This window comes from Grammomys surdaster, unplaced genomic scaffold, assembly GCF_004785775.1.
Source record: "Grammomys surdaster isolate TR1022 unplaced genomic scaffold, NIH_TR_1.0 169, whole genome shotgun sequence".
Taxonomy (NCBI): domain Eukaryota; kingdom Metazoa; phylum Chordata; class Mammalia; order Rodentia; family Muridae; genus Grammomys; species Grammomys surdaster.
The window spans coordinates 8509546-8525940 of record NW_021604617.1 but is presented as its reverse complement, the minus strand read 5'-3'; the positions used below and the strand labels follow the sequence as shown (position 1 = coordinate 8525940).

Genomic DNA, 16395 nt, shown 5'->3' with positions numbered 1-16395 from the left:
TTAGTCCCAGCACTCAAGAGGAGAGGCAGAGGCAGTTGGTTCTCTGTGCATTTGAGGCAATCTGGTCTACACAGTGAAGTTGCAGGTCAGCCAGGGCTACACAGTGAGACCCTGTCTAAAAGAAAAACAAAATCACAAAATACCCAACCACCAAGACAGGGGTGGAATCTGGAATTATTTGCGATCTTTAGTGCAAGACAAGGTTTCTCTGTGTAGCCCTGGCTGTCCTGGAACTCCTTTGTAGACCAGGCTGGCCTCGAGCTCAGAGATCTGCCTGCCTCTGCTTTTCCAGTGCTGGGATTGCCACTGCTGCCTTTGTGTGCTTAACACGTGTGAATGGTTGTTTTGTCTGCATGTATGTCTGTGCACCACTATGTGTCTGGGGCTCATGGAAGCCAGAATCCGGCCGGCGTCAGATGCCCTGGAACCGAATGACAGATGGGTGTGCGCCACTGGGTGAGTGCTGGGAAGCAAACCTGAGTCCTCCGCAAGAACAGTCAGTGTTCTTAATCACGGAGCCATCCCTCCAGCCTCGAAGGTTAAACCTCTCTCGTCTCAGACTCACAGACAGAAGAGAACCTCACTGTGGCTTTGGGGAACTGCACAGCCTGCTCTTCTAGCCAGCTCTGGAACTTTGAGCTGAGCTGGGTGCAGCATGTACACGCACCGAGGCTCCTCCCGGCCGTGTTTTGAATTGGCATAGCTTTGTCTAATGGGATGACCCCGGCTAAAGAGATTAGCAACTGTGTTGTGGATCCCACTTTTAATCCGCGGTGTTTGGACTGTCCCTCCTTGGCTGGGAAGGACTCTGCAGATACGGCGGCCTAGATTAGCTCCGGCTACCGTTACTGAGATAACGGGGATCCCAGGCTAGGGAGGCCCCAAAATGGGCAACTCCCCGCAGCTTGGGCCCATGGTGCTCTTCCCAAGACCCTGAGTGGTCCAGCCCCCAAGCTCATTCGGGTTAGGAGAGGAAACTGAACTGCGGGAGGCTGCTGAACCCACTCGGTAAGCATGGCGCTGCTCAAAGTCAAGTTTGACCAGAAGAAGCGGGTCAAGTTGGCCCAGGGGCTCTGGCTTATGAACTGGCTGTCCGTGTTGGCCGGCATCGTCCTCTTCAGCCTGGGGCTGTTCCTGAAGATTGAACTCCGCAAGAGGAGCGACGTGATGAATAATTCCGAGAGCCACTTTGTGCCCAACTCCCTGATAGGGGTGGGGGTCCTGTCCTGTGTCTTCAACTCTCTGGCTGGGAAGATCTGCTACGACGCCCTGGACCCTGCCAAGTACGCCAAGTGGAAGCCCTGGCTGAAGCCGTACCTGGCTGTCTGTGTCTTCTTTAACGTGGTTCTCTTCCTCGTGGCTCTGTGCTGCTTCCTGCTGCGGGGCTCCCTGGAGAGCACCCTGGCTTACGGGCTCAAGAACGGGATGAAGTACTATCGGGACACGGACACCCCGGGCCGGTGCTTCATGAAAAAGACCATCGACATGCTCCAGATCGAGTTCAAGTGCTGCGGGAACAACGGCTTCCGGGACTGGTTCGAGATTCAGTGGATCAGCAACCGCTATCTGGATTTTTCCTCCAAGGAGGTCAAAGAGTGAGTAGCCATCACTTCGGCACAAGCCTTTGATTCCCTAGCCTGCCCAGTCCCTTTCCCCTCTATTGGGTATAGAACGGATGTGTGAGGGGCATGACGCTGGACCACGTGCCGTTGCCAGCAGCCTGGTCCGTCTGGCGTCAACCATGGCGACCTCATCTGGTTCAGGTTCACACCGGCTGAGGCGGGGAAAGGTCTGGAGAGAAATAAAGGTGGACAGGAGTTACCAGGAGGAGAGCCAGAACACAGGGCCCCTTCCTACAGTAAGCATGGGGTCTTCAGTGCTCAGGCTATTTTTCCATACTTATCTTGTTCCATTCGAGGTGGCGTCTGTCATAGAGCTTGCATTTCCCGGTTTGCACCTCAGTTTCCCAAGCTTTTGATGTGGTCAAAGGTGCCTACAGGAGTCTGTCCTTGGATATGGTGAACTATCTTCCTGTTATTTTCAGGGTGTGGGGAGGGCAGACATCTCTGGGCTGTGCTTCTTTCTGGTTTTGCTTTCAACTGACATGTGACTGGCCACTGTCTTTCTAGCCATCTTTCAAGGAAAGATACTGAAATGTGTGGTCCTGGAGTACTTTTCCTGGTCTGACTACGCCTGGTATATAGCAGGTGCCTGCTTGTTCTGGTCTTCCTCCTCCTCTTCCTCCTCCTCCTCTTCCTCCTCCTCCTCTTCCTCCTCTTCCTTCTTTTTGGACTCAGGGGCATATATAGTTTGGCTGCCTGAAACTCCTTATGTAGGCTAGACTGGTCTTGAACTCAGAGGGATCTTCTATTTCTGCCTTCCAATTGCTGGGATTAAAGGCATGTGCCACCATGCCCGGTGTGTTGTTATCTCTGTGTGTGTATACAGCGTGTGCAGAGAGCAGGGGACAGCTGCGGGGAGTCTGGTCTTGCCTGGCATGGTGGTCCCGGCACTTCCTCTCATGTTGTCAGGCAGGCATGCACAGGATGGCAAGCCCTTTGATCCACACTGTTTTGTTTGCTGACACAGCACAGCTAAGTTTTCCAAGGGTGCACTTGGTCTGTGTGAAAATGGAGTTCTGTGGTGGGGAGGTTTCAGGGAGAATGCTCTCTAGGGAGGAGCATGCTGTGTGACATACCCTGGCTGACATCCTAGGGCAGTGGTCCATCCAGGTTTTGTTTTTTGTTTGTTAGGATTTTTTTTTCCTTCCTTTGAGTAACTGGCAAATCCCATGGGGCCTTGAGCTGGCAGGCACCCCAGCAGGATGCGCTTGAAGCCCAGGGGGTCCCAGGCGGCTGGCATCTAGCTTAGACAAGGCTCTGCTCCTCCCTCAGTGGAGGGAAACCCTGAGAAGGTCACTGCTTGAATGTCATTTTCTCTGTGGAAGGAGATTACAGCCGCAAATCCCCAGGCAAGGAGAGGATTGTGACTAGCTCTGCCCTTCCAATGACAAGTCTGCAGGGACAGGGCAGGAGGGCAGGATTTGCATAAATCACCTAGGAGGAGGTGAAGGCGGGGACAGTGGAACTCTTGGGCGTGAGAGAGGCGACGCTAAAACCAGAGGAAAGAGGCTTTCATTCATCTCTGGCATTTGTTTTTTTTTTTTTTTGTTGTTGTTGTTGTTGCTTTTTTCGAGACAGGGTTTCTCTGTGTATCCCTGGCTGTCCTGGAACTCAATCTGTAGACCAGGCTGGCCTCGAACACAGAAATCCGCCTGCCTCTGCCTCCCAAGTGCTGGGATTAAAGGCGTGCGCCACCACCACCCGGACCATTTTTCTTTTTCTAATGTGGACTCCAGATGGAAACCTTTTCTTTTTTCTTCGTTTCAAATTGACTGAGTTTCACTTGTGTCTAATGTGTTTTAATTACTCCATCCCGTGCCTTTCTAACACCCACCCTACCCTTCCTCCCTTCCTCCCTTCCTCCCTTCCTCTCTCTCTCTCTCTCTCTCTCTCTCTCTCTCTCTCTCTCTCTCTCTCTTAAGTAAATGGAGTCTAATGGAGTCTACTTAGTGCTACCTGTATGTGCATGGATGTCTAGTCATATACTGAGCATGGATAGTCTCTCAGGGCCCATGTCCCAGAGGAAAACTGCGTGCCCCACCTTCCCACTGGCAGCCGTTAGTTGGCAATAACTTCTGAGTGAGAGGAGTTCCTGTCCGCATCCACACCCGTGCTGGGACGCTTTCTGGCTTGATTTCGCGCAGGTCTTATGCTTGCAGTCAAAAGCCACTAACAGTTCATAGGCGCCATTGCCCTGCTGTGTCTAGAAAGCACTGACTTCCTGTAGCCGTCCTGGGTCTCACACGCTGTCTGTTCCCTTCTCCCGAGATGATCCCTGAGAACAGGGCGTGACAGAGATGTCCCGTTCAGGGCTGGACCTCTGCAGACTATGTTTTCTGCACTTGGCCAGTCGTGAGCCTCTGCTGCACACCGTCTGCTGTCCGAGCTTCTCTGCTGGAGGTTGAGGGCACTCGTATGTGTGGTAATCAGTCGTTAGGAGTTGGTTTCATACACTGTGGCTTAGCAGGGTAGCAGTAAGTCCTTCCCTAGGGAACCTTTCCTTCCACTCAGTGCTGGGGACCTACATAACCCAGGGCCTTGGGCGTGCTAAATAACTGCTTTATCACTGATCCACCTCAACAGCTGCCGTCCTGCCTGCCTGCCTTCCTCCCTCCATCTCTCCTCTCCCTCCTCCCTGTCCCTTTCTTCCCTCCTCCTTCTGTCTTCTCTTTCTCTCCTTTCCTCTTCTTTCTCTCTTCTCTCTCCCCTCCTTCCTCCTTGCCCTCTCCCCCTCTCCCTTCCTCTTCCTCCTCCTCTTCTTCCTTTCATGGAGGAGGCAGGAGCTGTTCCTTTCAGCTGCCCCTCCCCCCAGTCCTCTCTGTCAGAGTCTTGTCTTCCCCTTAGCATCGGTCTTTGAAGAACAATATAAGAGTTTCTTTGTAATTCCAAATTTCTTTTTTTTTTTTTAAAAAAAATTTATTTATTTATTATATGTAAGTACACTGTAGCTGTCTTTAGACACCCATATGAGGGCACCAGATCTCATTGTAGATGGTTGTGAGCCACCATGTGGTTGCTGGGATTTGAACTCATGACCTCTAGAAGAGCAGTCAGTGCTCTTAACCGCTGAGCCATCTCACCAGCCCCTAATTCCAAATTTCTTTTGGTTTGAGAGTCAAGAAATGACCCAGGTCACTGTGCTCCCAATGACCAGGGAACTCAAATTTCCACGTGGACATTTAACTCAGTCAGAACTATTTCAGTAGGATTGGCAAGGTAACTCAGTTCTTGCTGCTGAGTGTGACTTTGATGTCACGCGGTTTAAGAGAGCTCACGCTAGCAAGCGCTCCCTGACCTCCTCACAAACGCCATGACAAGCTTGGGCCCCCGCCACAATAAACAGTATGTTTTAAAAAATCCTTTACAAATTTACATCTGCGTACCATACCAACTTGCCGGGACACAGGAAAATTTCGCTACTGTACACACTGAAAATATGACTGACCGAAGTAAGAGGTGTGAACGTAGAAAAAGAAGCAGACAAGTCTCTGAGTTCAAGGTCAATTGGGTCCATGGAGCAAGTTCCAGGACAGCCAGGGCTACACAGAGAAATTCTGTCTTGAAAAACAAAAACAAACCAGGCGTGGTGGTGCATGCCTTTAATCCCAGCACTTGGGAGGCAGAGGCAGGTGGATTTCTTAGTTCAAGGCCAGCCTGGTCTACAGAGTGAGTTCCAGGACACCTAGGACTATACAGAGAAACCCTGTCTTGAAAAAACCAAACAAAAACAAAAACAAAAACCAAAAAAAAACAAAAAACAAAAACAAGAGGAAACATACAAACAAACAAACAAAAACAATAAAAAAGAGGAAAAATAGAAAAAAGTAAAAATACAAAAAGAAAAGAAAGAGAAAATTCTGAAGTTTGTAAAGTTTATTTGTATTTTGAGACCCCAAGCCCTGAGAAGTAGGTCTGATTTATTTTCTGGATTCTCAGTAGCCTTAGGGTAAGATTCCGATGGCAGGGGCGAGGCCAGAAAATGGGGGCACTTGACTAGCCACAAAAAGCTTTAAAAGGAAATTTAAAATAACATGTATGTATGTATGTATGTATGTATGTATGTATGTGTGTATGTATGTGTGTGTATGTATGTATTTAGTATGGGGGTGTGTGGAGGGGTGTATTGTTACAGTTGTAGAGGTCAGAGGACAACTTGAGTCTTGGTGCTTCTGTGTCAGTACCCCATATAGAAAAGAGGTTCCTCCCAAACCAGAGCTAACCTCCTTCTACACCCCTGGTTCTGCAGGCTGTCTGAAGGCTGCCACTGTGCCTTAGCGTCCCTCCTCAGCTGAGGGTCCCGGATGGGCCTGGAAGAAAAGAATGGAGTGTGTTGTCACTGCCTGACATCTGCAGGGGGAGGAGTTAAGCCCCGGAATGACCCCAGTCCTCAGGAACGCATGTCTGTCTCCAGCCAGGGCTTCTTTTATCTCATTGTGGGACAGAACCTCTATCATCAGACTGAGGTGTTGAGTCCCGAAGAAGGACCCCTGTTTAGCACAGGGGAGGAAGGGCCAAGCTCCAGGTGGGACATCTCTGGGCCCTCCGGGCACACGGCTCTGTCCCCTGTTCCTGTATCACCTTGCTTGTTTACTTAGGGCCTGCCCTCCTTTCCTCTGGCAGATTAGGGCCCCACTCACCTCCTAAGACAAAGCTAGGTCGGAGCAGAGCTTCTTAGGGGTGAGCTGGCTATTTATATCAGAGTAGTTCCCAGGCTATAAAAGTATTCTGCTGGGGGGGGGGGTGGTGTCATTGGATCTTGAGCCTGTTTTCTAGGTTACCCCACTGCCAGGGCAATCTAGCCTTCTCAAGGTAGCCTGTAGACTCTTCTGGAGAAACATGGAATCTATCAGTAGGGAAAGAGAGCAGAGCAGGGATTCGGGCATCCAGTGACATAATCCTACTCGAGGAGCAGAGGGACAGCTGGGGAACTGGGGAGGCTGTTTAGAGAGTGAAGTGTATAAGGGGTTAGCATCCCGCTCGCCCCCCCCCCCCCCCCCCCCGCGCTTATTTGCTTATTTTTTTCACACCATTTCAGGTGGTGAGGAGCTATATAAGGAAATAAGTCCGTCCTCAGGAAACCCCAGTCTGCGGGAGACATGGTCATGCTCCATGGAGACCAGCAGGGTGCCTTGCTCATTGAAGTTTAGGAAGGGGAGGTGGGAGTCCGGGACACTCAGGAGTCTCTGCTACTCTCAGCCCCGTGATGGCTGCATGACTTCAGGCACACTTGTAGGGAGTGTGACGCAGGTGTGCAGGCTTTACTTCATCTTGGGGGCACGTGCGGCATGCGTGGCAGGTGGGTGGGCGTGGCAGTGGGGGTGGGCGTGGTACGTGGGGGTGGGTGTGGGGACATGGGTGGGGCTAGGCAGTGGATCCTGAGATACAGGATGGGTAGGGAGGGTCGTGGTTTTTTCTTACTTAACTGCCTCCCGGGCTGGAGAGATGGCTCAGTGGTTAAGGGCACTGACTGCTTTTTCAGAGGTCCTGAGTTCAGTTCTCAGCAACCACATGGTGACTCATATCCATTGCCAGGCGGTGGTGGCGCACGCCTTTAATCCCAGCACTTGGGAGGCAGAGGCAGGCGGATTTCTGAGTTCGAAGCCAGCCTGGTCTTGTACAGAGTGAGTTCCAGGACAGCCAGGACTACACAGAGAAACCCTGTCTTGAAAAACCAAAAAAAAAAAAAAAAAAAAAAAAAAAAAAAACAAAACAAAAAAACAAACAAAAAACCTATCTCCAGGTAGAAGCCCCAGAGGAGGCTTGGGTGGAACTTGGTTGGTTGAGTGTGTACCCAGCATGATGGTGGCTGTGAGATCCATCCGGGTCTCCACGTAAACTGGGTGTGGTGGCACATGCCGGTGATCTTAGGACTTGGGGGGGTGAAGGCAGGAGGATAGGAAGTTCAAGGCCATCAGTTACAGACGGAGTTAAAGGCCAGTGTAGGGGAGAGACCTTGGCGTCCTGAGGGTAAAGTCCAAGGCAACAGGAAGTCAGTGGGCAGCTGCTGGGGCTGGCCTTCAACCACCCATGTGGACTTCGATGAGACTGCCCCTCAGGGTCTCGCTGCCTTCTCTAGAGAAGCGTCTGGTGGTTTTCCAAGGTCTTCACGTGGAGAGGAGCCAAGATTTTCTTGGCTTGGCCAAATGTGTTATTTGTATTACCTGTGAGCCTGTGAGGTGATGGGCTCACAGCCATCTCACTCATGTCCAGAAAATACCAGCGTCACGGTATGAGTGGCACTGTAGTCTGTCCTCTGCCAGACCCACACCTGTGCCTGGGGATGCTAGAAATGGCTTCGGGGAGATATATGTGCAGGTTGCAGGGACAGCCTGTAACTCAGCAGCAAGAATGGCACCTGACTGTGAGGGCCCTCAGCTTTGAGTAAAGCCAGCTGAGGGTCCTGGGTGCTTGAAGGGAGGAAACATCTCAGAGACTAAATTCTGCTGGGTGTGCCCAAGGCTGTGGGCCTTCAAGAGGGGAGGGATGGATGGAGAGAGGGGAGCCTCTGAAGGCCTCAGTCTCATGACTACGGGTCTGACCCTCATTTCAGATATCCTTGGGGTAGACGTGAGAGGCAGGTGTACAGGCTTCACCTCATCTTAAGGACATCAGAAGGGCCCGCCAACACCCCTCCACCCTGCCTCGCTGCCCTGTCCCACCTAGGGCACTGTCACCAGCACTGGCCTAGTACTGTATGGGCCATGCGATGAACTCAAGCTCCATGAGCTTGGCAGAAGCCGAGTAAGATCTGGCTTATGCTATCCGGGAGCACAAAGGCATCATCTGGGAGATGGCGCCATCCGCGGGCAGTGAGCCTGCGCACTCCTGCCTCGGAGAGACCCCTTCCCTGCAGCTACCCTCAAAGGCCAAGAACAACAGCTACTAACTCACAAGTGACCGTTCCCTGTGATGTCTCTCCTCTGGTCTGTTCTTTTCACAACCTGATGTGGGCTCCCCAGTACTAGGGATGGCTCTTGCTTGACCACCGCTGGGCGGGGCACCCTCTGCGCATGCGCTCACCCTTCCTTTGTATTTGGTGTCTGCCATGCTCTCTTCAAGCTACCTAGTGTCACCTGTTTATTAGGTAGTGCGCCCAGCCCATGAATAATGAAGGACAGATGGATATACCGCATAACCTATGTCACCATGTGCAGCCTACCTAGAGCCCTAACTAATCCCGATGGGTAAGCACCGGGCAGCTCAAGAAGGTGGACCCTAAGGGAAAGGATGGTCTTGGAAAGAGAGAAGTGTAAATTCAGATAAGTTGAAGAGATCAGGTGAGACGGCTTAGTTGTGAGGGAGGGGAGCTCAGCTCCTGCAAGTTGTTTTCTGACCTCCGCATGGCATCATGATACAGGCGTGTGCACACAGTAACAAATGTAAGAGAAACTCACTCTCCCAAGTAAGACACTGATGAATTCCCTTAATAATAATACTAATGATACCCCAAAACTTCGGGTACTATTCATCTACTTGGTCTACAGAGACCAGAGCTTGGACTGATGTGGTACAGGTTGTATCTCCCATGGCTGGCTGGATACGTGACACAGCCTCTGATGGGGTCACGCACAGACATAGGGCACTTCTATAGATTTCCCCTCTATATTCCACCTGAACAAACCTATGGACCATATGGCCACCCTCCACAGCAGCCTGCCACAGATGTGGTTCACTGAAAGAAAAAAGAAAAAACAAATCGAGAACACTCTCCATTGACAGTCTCTAAGGTTTAAGGCCAGCATGTAAGACAACCCCGTGGGCTTTTTAGTTTTTAAAAACAATGAGCTATTATTATTATCATCATCGTCGGTATGCGTGTCTGCGGTGTGTGTCTACGGGTGTGCATACTCTGCGGCTTGCCTCTGAAGGGCTGAAGACAACTCGTGGCCGCTGGCTTTCTCTTTCTACCGTGTGGTATTGGTGGTCAGACTCAGGTCACAGAGCTCAGCGAGCCCCTTTACCCACAGAGCCATCTTCTCAGCCCAACGTGGGCTGGTTCAGACAAGAGCTCGAAGACAGCCTTTATTTTATGTATGTGTATACGAGGGTGTGTGGGCGATCATGCATGAGGATGCAAGGGTATGTGTAGAGGGCTGAGGACAATCTCAGGTGACCTCAGGTGCTGTCCACCACCTCTCTTCCTCCTCCTCCTCCTCCTCCTCCTCTTCCTCCTCCCTGCCTCCTCCTCTTCTGGAGATAGAGTCTCTCACTGGCTTGGAACTTGCCAAGTAGACTATACTAGCTACCCAATGAGTTCCAGGAATCCATCTGTCTGGGTCCCTAAAGCCCAAGCCATCACAGATTGGATTCAGCAGATTGAATTCAGGTCCTTCCTCTTGCATGGTCTAGCTCTTTACCAAGACGGTTTTCTCTCTAGCCTTTATTTATGTAGTTATCCCTGGAGACAGCCTTCTGTAATCTCACCTGGACCTAAATGCACTGTGTAGCCGAGGATAACTTTAAACTGATCCTCCTGCCTCCACCTCCCAAGAACTGGGATTACTGGGTGCTCCACCATGCCCAGCCAAGTACACACATCTCAAACGAGCCGCTGGGAGGATTTTTGCCAAGCCCTGGTCAGGCAGCATGTACAGTTTGTGGGGACGGGAGGGACCTTTCACTGTAAAGGTTCCTCTGGGATTGTGGACTCTGTGAAGGCACAGCAGACACTAAAGAAACATGAATTAATACGGACATGCGGGATTGTCAGGAGCCTCGCCTGGCAGCTTAGTGAGCAGAGGGCATGGCTTTGTCTTTCATAGTGAGTAAGCAGATTCTGCTGTGAGTGTGGAGTTTACAGAGGTGAGGCCTGTGTCTGTCCCCAGCCTCCAGGTCCGGCCTCTACACAAACCCTGGTCATGAGTGCTCTATGAAGGGGAGAGATGGTAAAGGGTGAGGGTTTAAATCCTGCCTCCACCTTCTAGAACATCCACTCCAGGAAGGCTGGGAAAGATAGGTTCATGGTTCTATATGTAGTTCCTAGTATAGCAGCTGGCAGGTGGGGGGTGTTCTTGGGCCGTGCATGAATGAACATGGGTTCCCAGTGCATGGGAGATGTCCCTGAAGCCTGAACCAGGCTGTTTCTCTTCCAGTCGCATCAAGAGCAATGTGGACGGACGGTACCTGGTGGACGGTGTTCCCTTCAGCTGCTGCAACCCCAGCTCACCACGGCCCTGTATCCAGTACCAGCTCACCAACAACTCGGCACACTACAGCTACGACCACCAGACCGAGGAGCTCAACCTCTGGCTGAGGGGCTGCAGGGCCGCCCTGCTGAATTACTACAGCAGCCTCATGAACTCCATGGGGGTTGTCACACTTCTCGTCTGGCTTTTTGAGGTAGGCCCACAGAGGACAGGGAAAAGGAGACTGCCAGGCTTGGCTTTAACATGATGAAGCCAGACTTGGTGAGCAAACCTACAGGGTCTCATGTAACCTAGGTTAGCCTTGAACTTGATATGTAGTCAAGGCTAGCCTTGAATTCCTTATCCTTCCAAGAACCAGGAAACAGGTGTCCACCACCATGCCTGGCATCCTTTTTGTGGTTGAGACATACTCTCATTATGTTACCCACAATGCCCTTGAATTCATGATCTTCTGCCTCAGTATCCCCAAAAAGCTGGGATCACAAATGTGCTATCATGCCTGGCATCATTACTTACAAAAAATATTTAGGCAAAAATCAACATAAAATTGACTTTCCTTTCCTTCCTTTTTTATTTTTGAGATAGGGTCTTTCTATATATAGACTTGTCTGTCCTGGAACTCTCCATGTAGACCAGGTTGGCCTCAAACTCACAGAGGTCTGCCTGCCCCCACCTCCTAAGTGCTGGGATTAAAGGGGTGCACAAAATTAAGCCATTTATTGTGTTCACAGTAGCACGTATCCACCACCTCACCCTGGTTCTAAATCATTTCATTCACAGCCTCTCCAAGAAAATTCACACCCACTAAACAGTAACGCTTAGCACCAGCCCACGGCAGCCACCCGTTTGTAACTGTGCCGGTGCTTGTACCTATTCTGGACATCTAGTGTACACGGACTTTTATACTACACAACCTCTTACGTTTGACTTTTCACTTAGCCAGACTCTGAGGTTCTCCCAGCACTTTGCCTGTTTGTTTCTGAGGCCTTAGATGGTTACACTAACTGTTACATGGGGACAGAATCTTTGTGTCTAGTGATGTGTATGCTGGACCTGCAGGCAAGAGTCTGTATGGATTTGTACTTTTGAAGAGTCTAGTTGGTGTCTACATGCTAGTCTAACCTCGTGTCAGCTATATGACTTAGTTCCCTTTTCTGTAGTTTCTTGAGACTCAGCACCCCCTCCCCTGCAGCCATAATCTTTCTTTGTCCAAACAATCCTTGGAAGGAAATGCTCACCCGAGGTGCTGGGAGCTGTTCTAGGTGCTGAATGGGCCACAGACTAGTTGGGGGTGACTCTGTGCTTCATGCGTCAGAAAACCTACGCTCCAAACCCAAAATGTAGCAAGACAGAGATATTAGCTGAGGAGGTCTCTTTCTACTAGAGAAGATTTGTTGGATCTCTCTTGTAGTACACAGATGAGGACAGGGTGTAGCTACGCAGCTCCCCTAAGCCACCATGGGAGACGACAGGGTGGCCGGACCACCTGTAAAAGCCTCTGATGTCAGGACGAAGGCACATCATGGCCATTTACTGGTCTGATGATACCTTGAGGCAGTCTTGGGAATGAGTGTCATGAGAGGAGGAGCTAACAGCCAGGTCGACAGTCACCAACCTAAGACCCATGACAAGATGACTGTCCCGGAAGACTGCAGAGAGCGCCTTCCAGGTCACCATTGCTGGAACCCAGCTCACAGGGACCAGTTCATGGGGGACAGGGAGTGTGAACACCCTCAACTTCTAGGGAGCAGAGCGGCCTCAGGCACTAGACTGCTGGGGCTGGGGGCAGCGTTGTAACCTTAGCCTTGACCTCTTGTGCATCGCAATCCAGTCGGGAGATGCTCAAACATGGACAAAAGGGCAGACCACTACCAAGCTCAGAGTCCACAGTGCAAGGTGTTTCTTTCAGGAGGAGGTGGCTTTTCCATTGTAAAACATGTTAGTAAACTTTGGACAGACAATAATAATACCTAGAATCAGCCAGTCACTATCACTAGACACTCTTTCTTTCTTTCTTTCTTTCTTTCTTTCTTTCTTTCTTTCTTTCTTTCTTTCTTTCTTTCTCTTTTTTTTTTTTGGTTTTTCGAGACAGGGTTTCTCTGTGTAGCCCTGGCTGTCCTGGAACTCACTCTGTAGACCAGGCTGGCCTTGAACTCAGAAATCTGCCTGCCTCTGCCTCCCAAGTGCTGGGATTAAAGGCGTGCGCCACCACCGCCCGGCTTAGACACTCTTTCAATTAGGTACCCACCCCATGCACCCATTGTCAGATGTTAGGTGAGTTACTGCTGCCACCCTGTGTGTTCTGGGGCTGGGGTGTGGGATGCATTCAGTGTAAGGGGGGAGGGGGATAGTCCCACTCTCAGGAAACAGCTTGGAGCTGCACAGGAAACCTGAGCTTGCATAGAGGTAAGGAGTGAATGGAATACAAAATGAAAGGAAAAAATGGTACCCGCCGTGCCAATCACCAATCAGATGATAGCTCTACCTGGCCTGTCAGGTGCACATAAGGTGTGCTCTGCACATACAGGGTCCTACACCATCCATGGGAGGCAGTTGCTACCTCCTCTGAAAATCTGCAAGCCAGAAGATGCAGTCTTACATCCACTTACATGCAGGCTGGCAGACCAATACAGATACTTTAGGACCCAGAGTCCTAGCACCTACCATGGCTGCTAGTGCAAAAACGTGAACAGCTGGAGACCAGCATTCATTCATTACCACACAAATAGGAGATCATCCCACGTCCAGGGTATGCAGAAGAGGAAATTACTTTTCATCTTTTCAGATTTATGTGTGTTTTGCCTGCCTGTATGCATGTGCGTCATATGCCTACCTGGTGCCAGTGGAGGTCAGAAGAGGGGGTCAAATCCCACGGAACCTGAGTGACAGATGGTTCTGAGCTGCCCTGTGGGCACTGTGACCCGAACCTGTGACCTCTGCAAGAGTGAGTGCTCTTGACTGCTGAGCCATCTTCCAGCCCTAGAAGTGACTCTTTTGTTGTTTTGAGACAAGATCTTTCTACATAGTTCTGGCTGTCCTCGAGCTCTCTCTATGTAGACCAGGCTGGCCTCAGACTCACAGAAATCTACCTGCCTCTGCCTTCTCAGTGCTGGGATTAAGGGCGTGCACCACCACACCTGGCCTGGGAGTAAGTTTTTTTGTTTTTTGCTTTTTCGAGAGTAAGTTTTAATAAGATTATATTTGTGTGTGTGTGTGTGTGTGTGTGTGTGTGTGTGTGTGTGTGTGTATACATGTTTGGGCATATGTGTGCCATGGCACACTTGTGGAGGGCAGAGGACAACCTGCAAGAATCAGTTGTCTCCTTCCACATTGGGGAAATCAAAAGTTGATTCTTGGCAACAAGTCTCTACCCATCAGGCCATCCTGCCAGCCCAGGAAGCAACCTTGTGATCCCATCCAGTAAAGCTGCTGGCATTGTTATAGACAAAGAAACACACCGTGACAGGGTGGGACATGGAGTGAAGGACTAGTGTGTTCAGCCTGGTGGGGGAAGGGCAGGAAGAAGGGGAGAGATAGGTGCAGCATAGGTCATTTAGGGTCAGCTCTGGATTAACAGGCAACCGAGGAGCCATGATGACCAGGCAGAGACAATCGAATGTTCTAAACACCTTCAGGGGGCTGAGGGGAGGCCAGGGTGGGATGAGTCACAATGTGACCATCAGTTCAAGCCTCACATCCAGGGTGACGTGCGCTGCCACCACTCACGTTGTCCTAACAGCCCTCGTAGCTATACCCCACGTCTATTCTTTTTGTTTTGTTTTTTCGAGACAGGGTTTCTCTGTGTAGCCCTGGCTGTCCTGGAACTCACTCTGTAGAGCAGGCTGGCCTCAAACTCAGAAATCCACCTGCCTCTGCCTCCCAAGTGCTGGGATTAAAGGTGTGCGCCACCACCGCCCGGCGCCCCATGTCTGTTCTAAGTCTCTGTTCTCCCCACCAGGTGAGCATCACTGCCGGACTCCGCTACCTCCACACAGCGCTGGAGAGTGTGTCCAACCCAGAGGACCCCGAGTGTGAGAGCGAGGGATGGCTGCTGGAGAAGAGTGTGCCGGAGACCTGGAAGGCCTTTCTGGAGAGCTTTAAAAAGCTGGGCAAGAGCAATCAGGTGGAGGCTGAAGGAGCAGACGCAGGCCAGGCCCCAGAGGCTGGCTGATGGCTTGGGGCCTCTCTCTCCCTCATTACTTAGTGGACTCCAGGGAATGTGGATACCCCCTTGTCCAGCTGAAAGTCCAAATTTCCCAAGAAAGCTGGTCACGTTACCTACTGACTCTCCTTGACGCGGGCCTTGACGTTCAGGGCCCTTAGGGCTACACACATTCGTGAACCGGCTGCCTCCAATGCGAGTGACTGAACGCTCCCCGTGGATGCTCAGTCTCCCAGGACTGGCCAGTCCAGGGCTCTGCCCAAGTGTGAGTCCAGTTCTCCCATAGGTGACTGGCCACACCAAGGGCCTCTCCCCTCCTCAGTAGCGTCTGCCTCTTTTAAACCCCGAGTTCTGCATCCAAACCATCACTTGACACATAAAAGCAAGGTGAAAAAACAAAACTCTAGGGCCATGTTGTCTTTTCCTTAATGATAGGGTTAACAGGCTGGTTGCCATTTACTTAATTTACACAATGTGGGAGAAGCAATGATATATTTTTAAGAGTAATGGACTCCCCCAGGGGGTTACCTCCACATAGAAACTCACAGATGGTACAGGAAGTGAAAACTTTCCTTTACTAAAACCCAGCGAGAGACCCACACCTGCCCCCTGCCCAGACTCCCAGACACTTGCTCCACACCCCTCCAGTCACAAAGTGCTGGGTGAGCCACTGCCTGTGGCTTGTCTCTGAAAGGCCCAGGTGAGTTTGCTGTCCTTGTGTGGGGGAGAAGTGACGGTCAATTAAGAGTTTGCCACTTGGGGACCAGGCCCTACCTCCTGGTGGGCTTGGGGTCATAGTCTCAGATGGTCACAGCAGTCCTTGTGGACTGTACTATCCAGAGGAGGGCAAGGACCCCTGGGAGCTTGTTTTTCCTCCCACAAAGCACTATAGGAATCCTTCTGTATCAAGGAAGATTCTGGGGGACAGGCTATCTTTCTGAGCTAGCATGTGTGGGAAGTTGCTGTTTCTTCTGGGAATGACAGGTGAGCTCTTAGGGGAAGCAAAATATGATTTTGGTGGCACCCAGACTACGTTTCCCAGATCACCACAGGGCTCGGCTGTGTGGCTCTGACTCTCTTAGGGGGAAGACCAGATTAGAGGTGCTGGTACCCCCAATGAACCATGGCCCCAATGTTGTTTAGTGTCCCGAGTCTCTCGGAGCAAGGAATGGTCCAGATGCTGAGGCAGGCGTCTGTGCCAGGGACCCTCAGAGTCCTGCCGTCACGTCTCAGGAGGGCTGAGACCATGGTGAAAGGTACTCTAGACCCAATTCTAACTATGTTGTCAACAATCGTATTAAGAGATATTAAAAACTATATTGTATGAAAATCACATCTGTTAAGTGACCGCCCGTCTATTCAACAGCACACATCACAGGATGTCCAGTTCTAGCCAGTATCTGTTTTAAAAGGCAGGAGCCGGGTCCGACAGTGCATGTCTCTCTGATCCTAGCATTTGGGAGGT

At 50.9% G+C, this 16395-nt stretch overlaps 1 protein-coding gene across 1 annotated transcript; it reads left to right on the top strand.

Moving 5' to 3' along the window:
• Positions 1 to 893: 893 nt before the first annotated feature.
• Prph2 (peripherin 2) lies at positions 894 to 15331 on the top strand. Its single transcript, XM_028766795.1, has 3 exons — positions 894 to 1595; positions 10715 to 10961; positions 14727 to 15331. The coding sequence occupies exons 1-3, from the start codon at positions 1015 to 1017 to the stop codon at positions 14937 to 14939; spliced, it is 1041 nt and encodes a 346-aa protein (XP_028622628.1). The 5' UTR covers positions 894 to 1014; the 3' UTR covers positions 14940 to 15331.
• Positions 15332 to 16395: the final 1064 nt, after the last annotated feature.